This window comes from Salvelinus fontinalis, unplaced genomic scaffold, assembly GCF_029448725.1.
Source record: "Salvelinus fontinalis isolate EN_2023a unplaced genomic scaffold, ASM2944872v1 scaffold_0102, whole genome shotgun sequence".
In the NCBI taxonomy this organism is placed as follows: Eukaryota; Metazoa; Chordata; class Actinopteri; order Salmoniformes; family Salmonidae; genus Salvelinus; species Salvelinus fontinalis.
This window is the reverse complement of record NW_026600311.1, coordinates 446,429-453,880: the sequence shown is the minus strand read 5'-3', so window position 1 is coordinate 453,880 and position 7,452 is coordinate 446,429. Positions and strand designations below refer to the sequence as shown.

The window sequence follows — 7,452 nt, the reverse complement described above, 5'->3', positions numbered from 1 at the left end:
GCCTAGCCCTCCCCATCCCTGTTCCTCCTCGTGATTGGCGGGGGAGGGTGGAGGGGGAGGAGCTTACGACAGGAGCATAGTAGACAGAGTCCTTTACTGCTTCGGGGGTGTAGGGAGGAAGTTGTCTCTCACCCTGTCCTCCCCTTTTCTCTCCCCTGCCCTCCCAGGTTACTATAGGCCTGGGCAGAGTTTGGGCTTTAGGTTTTGGTTTGGGGGGTAAATTAGGAGGTACGTCAGCCCCTCCTTTCTCCTTTACTCTCTCCTTCTCCCCGCCCCCTCGCTGCTTCGAAGGCAGCCCATTGGGCAAGACCACCATCATCACATCCCCATTGCCATTCGATTGGCTGTAGACTCCTCCGCTACCTCCGGCCGCCGCCCCTTTCACCGGACTCCCTAATGACCCGCTCTGGCAACATCCTGGCTCGTCACCATCATCCCCGTGGTGACATTGGTCACCGTGGTTACTGCATACACGGTGACGCACCATCAGCGCCACGGTGAACACCAGCAGTGTTACCACTATAATGCCTCCGACCAGGATTGTCAGGGTTCCACCCAGGAAGTGGGCCTGTAGAGATTTGCATTCTGGGTAGAGTTCTTTAGTGCTGAACTGGGCGCAGCCAAGAACCTTGAAAAAAGAGAGAGAGAAATGGAGAGAGAAAAAAAAGTTTGAATGAATGTACTGTAGATCATGTTAGAGAGAGGGGGGAGATAAGATCATGCGTTATAAACCAAACCCCCAAAAGCACTGTTTTCAAAGAATTGAGGAAAGAGAGAGAGAAAGGAAGAGTGAGAGAGAGAGAGAGAGAGAGACAGAGAGAGAGAGAGAGAGAGAGAGAGAGAAAAGAGATTAGAGATGGAAAGAAGAGACAGAGAACGAGAGAGAGAGAGAGAGAGAGGTAGAGAGCGAGAGACAGAGGTAGAGAGAGAGAGACAGAGGTAGAGAGAGAGAGAGAGAGAGAGGTAGAGAGCGAGAGACAGAGGTAGAGAGAGAGAGACAGAGGTAGAGAGAGAGAGAGAGAGAGAGAGAGAGAAAAAAAGAAGAGAGAGAGAGAGAAAAAAGAGAAGAGAGAGAGAGAGAAAAAAGAGAAGAGAGAGAGAGAGAGAGAGAGCACCTTGGTTGCGGCCAGTGAGGTGACGGTGTCATCAAAGATGGCCAGGACACACAGGTTGTAGTCCGTTCCAGAGACCAGGTTCTTCAACATGAAACTGTCACTTGTAGAAGGGAGGATCCTGGAAAAGAGAGAAAGAGGAATGAAGTATGTCTATCTGTACCTTATCTTTGACAATTATTACAAATATATTTTTATATTATTTATTTATTTTATTAACATGATTTTTCTTTGGGTGCCTCTGAAATGGAGAGGAAAGGATATGCCGCAACAGAAATTAGCAATAAAAGAGGGGGAGAGCGAGAGACAGGGAGAGAGAGAGGGAGAGATTGAAAGGGAGGGAGAGAGAGATTGAGAGGGAGAGAGAGAGAGAGAAAATGGCTCAGTTAAAGAGAAGAGCTGAGTGGAATTATGAAAATAAACTCCTCATTACAGACAGATAGACGTGCGTGTGTGATTATAAATCATGTGCCTCCAAATTGGAGAGGAAATGGTGCATGCAGCAATAGAGATGAGAGAGAAAGACAGTGTGAGAGAGACAGAGAGACAGGGAGAGAGAGAGACAGAGAGAGAGAGGGACAGAGAGAGACAGGGAGGGAGAGACAGGGAGAGAGAGAGACAGGTGAGAGATAGAGACAGGGAGAGAGAGAGACAGGGAGAGAGAAAGACGGAGAGAGACAGGGAGACAGGGAGAGAGAAAAGCAGATAGAGAGACAGAGAGAGAGAGAGAGAGACCTGATAGATAAACATCTCCACCAAAATAATACCGAAATATAAGCTTTCTTTATCGACTACCAAAAAGCATTTGATTCTATTTGGCATACAGGACTGTTCTACAAAGTTATTGAAAGTGGTTTAGGGGGTAAAACATATGACATAATTAAATCAATGTATACTGGCAACACGTGCAGCATTAAAATTGTTAAGAAAATAACAGAATTCTTTAACCAGGGGCGGGGGCCTTCGCCAGGGTTGCAATCTGAGCCCTGCAGTCTTCAATATTTACATGAACGAATTGGCCACTATTCTAGAAAAATCCTCAGCCCCTGGTGTTAGTCTCCACAATTCAGAAGTTAAATGCCTACTCTTCGCAGATGACCTATGCCTGCTGTCACCCACAGCACATGGCCTACAGCAGAGCCTGGACCTGCTAGAGCAGTACTGCCAGACCTGGGCCCTGGCAGTAAACCCCAAAAATACTAAAATAATGATTTTCCAGAGAAGATACAGATCTCAGGGAATTAGACCAAAGTTCTCAATTGGTACAAAATATAGAGAGTACTGTACACACTACAATTACTTAGGTTAAAACATAAGCTCAACTGAACACCTTAATGAGGCAGTGAATGAACTGAGAGAGAAAGCACGCAGGGCATTCTATGCCATTTAAAAAAAAAAAATCTAATTAAAATACCAATTAAGATGTGTCTAAAATGAATTGAATGTGTCATTGAACCAATTGCACTTTATGGCAGCGAGGTGTGGGGTCCACTTGCAAAACAAGATTTCATCCAATGAGACAAACACCCCATTGAAACCCTGCATGCAGAGTTCTGTAAGATTCTCCTAAATGTCCAGAGGAAAACTACAAACAATGAATGCAGGGCAGAATTAGGCCAATATCCACTAATAATAAAAACTCAAAAAAGAGCAATTAAGTTTTGGAAACATCTAAAATACAGTGAACCCCTCTCATATCACTACCAAGCCCTGCAATGCCAAGAGCTGAGCAAAGAAAGGAGTCCCCTCATCCAGCTGGTCCTGGGGCTGAGTTCACAAACCTGTTCTACTAACTCAGGACCAGAACATCCAATCAATCAGGATAAACCAAATTACAACACAGTCAAAACAAAACTATATTGCCTATTGGGAAACACAAGCACAAACACAAAGCAAAATGCAGTGCTACCTGGCCGTAAATCGTGGCTAAATATTTTACCATGGTTACCGATTGAAACCTTAGAAAAACCTTGACAAAGTACAGGCTCAGTGAGCACAGCCTAGCCATTGAGAAGGGTAGAGACAGGAAAACCTGGCTCCCTGTAGAGGAAAGGCTGTGCAACCACTGCACCACAGCAGAACCTGAGACGGAGCTGCATTTCCTGACAAAACGTCAGAAATATAAAACAATTAGAGAGTGTCATTTCCCCAAATTTGAAACCCTTATTCAAGGTTTTAAAGGCCTCTCTGATGAGGATAGGCTACCTGTCCTGTTGGGGGAGGACGCAGAGAGCTGTGGGTTGGCAGCGCACTACATTGCTGCCTGCCATAAGTTGAGGGACAGTGTCTGACAGACCAACCAACCTGCACATGTCCTCTACTGTATGTTTATTGTTATTGTTGAATGTATGGCTATTTTGACCCTTGGTTATTGTTGTTAATGTTGTCCCGTTGACATTTTTGATTCTCATTTTAATTTTTATTGTAAATATCCAAAATAAGCTTTGGCAATATGTACATTGTTACGTCATGCCAATAAAACAAATTGAATTGAGTTGAGAGAGAGAGAGAGAGAGAGAGATAGAGAGAGAGAGAGACAGAGAGAAGAGAGAGAGAGAGACACAAAGAGAGAGAGAGACAGAGAGAGACGAGAGAGAGAGAGAGAGACACACACAGAGAGAGAGAGACAGAGAGAGACAGAGAGAAACAGAGAGACAGAGAGAGAGAGAGAGAGAGAGAGAGAAAGAGAGAGAGAGAGAGAGAGAGAGGGAGAGGGAGAGGGAGAGGGAGAGAGAGAGAGAGAGGAGCTAAGTGGAATTATGAAATGAAAACTCCTCAGTACAGCTGCAGACAAACAGACTTGTGTGTCAGTCTGGTGTGTTTGTGTGTCTGAAAACTCTCTATCCATCTCTATCCATGCTAAGAGCAGCTTCACATTAGAGAAGTGGAGAACAGCTTCACATTACAGAAGTGGAGAGCAGCTTCACATTAGAGAAGTGGAGAACAGCTTCACATTAGAGAAGTGGAGAACAGCTTCACATTAGAGAAGTGGAGAACAGCTTCACATTATAGAAGTGGAGAGCAGCTTCACTCAGGAACATTCACTCTCTTCTTGTTAGCAGCTCCAGTGTAGATTTGGCCTTGTGTTTTAGGTTATTGTCCTGCTGAAATGTGAATTCATCTCCCAATGTCTGGTGGAAAGCAGACTGAACCAGGTTTTCCTCTAGGATTTTGCTTGTGCATAGCTCCATGATACTGAAAAACCCTACAGTCCTTAACAATGACAAGCATACCCATAACATGATGCAGCCACCAATATACTTGAAGATATGTAGAGTGGTACTCAGTAATATGTTGTATTGGATTTGTCACTTCCTTTGCAGTATTTTTTGCAGTATTACTTTAGTGTCTTGTTGCAAACAGGATGAGTGTTTTGGAATATTTTTATTCCTGTACAAGCTTCCTTCTTTTCACTCTGTCAATTAGGTTAGTATTGTGGAGTAACTACAATGTTGTAAATACTATGTAGATACTCCATCCTCAGTTCGCAGATATTAAACCCTGTTACTATTTTAAAGTCACCGTTGGTCTCATGGTGAAATCCCTGAGCAGTTTCCTTCCACTTCGGCAACTAAGTTAGGAAGGACGCCTGTATCTTTGCAGACTCCTTGTATTGATACGCCATCCAAAGTGTAATTAATAACTTCACAATATTCAATGTCTGTTTTTTTTTTACATTGTTTTTAACCCATCTACCAATAAGTGCCCTTCTTTGCGAGGTATTGAGAAAACCTCCCTGGTCTTTGTGGTTGAATCTGTGTTTGAAATTCACTGCTCGACTGCGGGACCTTACAGATAATTGTATGTGTGTGGGTACAGAGATGAGGTATTCATTTAAAAACCAGGTCAAACACTATTATTGAACACAGAGTGAGTCCATGCAACTTATTATGTGACTTGTTAAACACATTGCTACTCCTGAACTTATTTAGGGTTGCCATAACAACGGGTCGAGTACTTTATTGACTCAAGACATTTTAGCTTTTCAATGTTTAAGTAATTTGTAAAGATTTTTTGAAAAACATAATTCCACTTTCACGTTATGGGGTATTGTGAAGTAGCCCAGTGACATGAAACGGCTGTGTGTGAGTACTTTCTGAAGATACTGCATACGTAATATATACTCACTCGTGTGTAGTATGCTTATATGACGGATATTCATCGGCTTATATGTTACACGTTCTGTAATATGTCACTTCTCAATTCAATTGGAAAATGGATGATTTGCGTTTTGAAAAGGCAGCTGTGTGTCTTACAAAGACTCTGGTATTGACTCCGGGCTGTCACCATGGATGCATCTCTATGGCAACCTATCCCCTATGGGTCCTGGTCGACAGGAGTACCGTAGCGTACCATTTAGAGCTCAGCCTTTTCCTGGGGCAGGTTGATTTGGAACTCAGCCTTTCCCCTGGGGCAGGTTGATATGGAACTCAGCCTTTCCCCGGGGCAGGTTGATTTGGAACTCAGCCTTTTCCTGGGGCAGGTTGATTTGGAACTCAGCCTTTCCCCTGGTGCAGGTTGATTTGGAACTCAGCCTTTCCCCTGGTGCAGGTTGATATGGAACTCAGCCTTTCCCCTGGGCAGATTGATTTGGAACTCAGCCTTTCCCCTGGGGCAGGTTGATTTGGAACTCAGCCTTTCCCCTGGGGCAGGTTGATTTGGAACTCAGCCTTTCCCCTGGGGCAGGTTGATTTGGAACTCAGCCTTTCTCTGGGGCAGATTGATTTGGAACTCAGCCTTTCCCCTGGGGCAGATTGATTTGGAACTCAGCCTTTCCCCTGGGGCAGATTGATTTGGAACTCAGCCTTTCTCTGGGGCAGATTGATTTGGAACTCAGCCTTTCCCCTGGGGCAGGTTGATTTGGAACTCAGCCTTTCCCCGGGGCAGGTTGATTAGGAACTCAGCCTTTCCCCGGGGCAGGTTGATTAGGAACTCAGCCTTTCCCCTGGGGCAGGTTGATTTGGAACTCAGCCTTTCCCCGGGGCAGGTCGATTTGGAACTCAGCCTTTCCCCTGGGGCAGGTTGATATGGAACTCAGCCTTTCTCTGAGGCAGGTTGATTTGGAACTCAGCCTTTCCCCTGGGGCAGGTTGATTTGGAACTCAGCCTTTCCCTGGGGCAGATTGATTTGAACTCAGCCTTTCCCCGGGGCAGGTTGATTAGGAACTCAGCCTTTCCCCTGGGGCAGGTTGATTTGGAACTCAGCCTTTCCCTGGGGCAGATTGATTTGAACTCAGCCTTTCCCCGGGGCAGGTTGATGTTTATTTTGATGCATCTTGTCCTGGAGGCAGAACTAGGCGATTTCTTCTAGATGGGCCTTCTGCAAAGTTAAAATTGTCTATATCGTAAGAAATGTATGAAAACAAATATTAGTTTTTTGGTCTGAATTTAAGGTTAGGGTTAGCCATTAGGGTTATCAGTGTGGTTAAGGTTAGGGTTAGCCATTAGGGTTATCAGTGTGGTTAAGGTTAGGGTTAGCCATTAGGGTTATCAGTGTGGTTAAGGTTAGGGTTAGCCATTAGGGTTATCAGTGTGGTTAAGGTTAGGTTTAAATGTGGCAGCTAGTCTGTAGATCTGCATCAAGGGCAAGATTCATCAAAATGAATGTCAATCTGCTTCACTGGGACCTTGAGATTTATCAAATGCTACTTCAGTCGCAGTACAAAATGACCCCCCCTCCTCCCTCTGTTTCTTCATCCCTCCTTTCTCCTTCCCCTTCATTTATGATTGGATTTTCCTTTTTACAGCTTGATCACTCAATACAGTATCATTATATTCATCACAGCTCTCTGCGTCTCCCTCACTCTCTCTTTTTCAATGTCATCCCTCCTTTTCTCCCTCTCCGTCTCCCTCGCTCTCTATTTTTTCAATGTCATCCCTCCTTTTCTCCCTCTCCGTCTCCCTCGCTCTCTATTTGTTAATGTCACGAGTCTCTCACTTAATTTTCAATCTCTCTACCTTGTTTGTCCTCTTCACCTCTCTCCCCCCCCCCTCTCTCTCTCTCTCTCTCTCTCTCTCTCTCTCTCTCTCTCTCTCTCTCTCTCTATCCATCTCTCTCTCTCTCTCTCTCTCTCTCTCTCTCTCTCTCTCTCTCTCTCTCTCTCTCTCTCTCTCTCTCTCTCTCTCTCTCTCTCTCTCTCTCTCTCCCTCTCAAATCACTCTTGAATAATTCGGTTCACCTACTGGAGAGCTTCTCCTTTGTCTACACCCATTTAGCCTTAGCCCCACCCATCTCGTTAAGGATTCACATGTGAGGTCATGTACTAAACAACCAAAGATTTACAGACTAAAGGTTGGTTCGTACTACGTCTACGGACTAAAGGCTGGTTCATACTACGTCT

At 44.8% G+C, this 7,452-nt stretch overlaps 1 protein-coding gene across 1 annotated transcript in view; it reads right to left on the bottom strand.

Annotated features, from left to right (window-relative positions):
* Positions 1-4: 4 nt before the first annotated feature.
* Positions 5-7,452, bottom strand: part of LOC129843265 (leucine-rich repeat and fibronectin type-III domain-containing protein 4-like) — a gene marked incomplete at its 3' end in the record, with an annotated part of 95,111 nt that continues 87,663 nt past the window's right edge. Inside the window, exons 7-8 of the mRNA XM_055911885.1 lie at positions 1,116-1,233; positions 5-628 (exon numbers count right to left, since the gene is read on the bottom strand). Of these exons, the coding sequence (XP_055767860.1) occupies positions 5-628; positions 1,116-1,233 (742 nt within the window). The remainder of the gene's footprint in view (positions 629-1,115; positions 1,234-7,452) is intronic.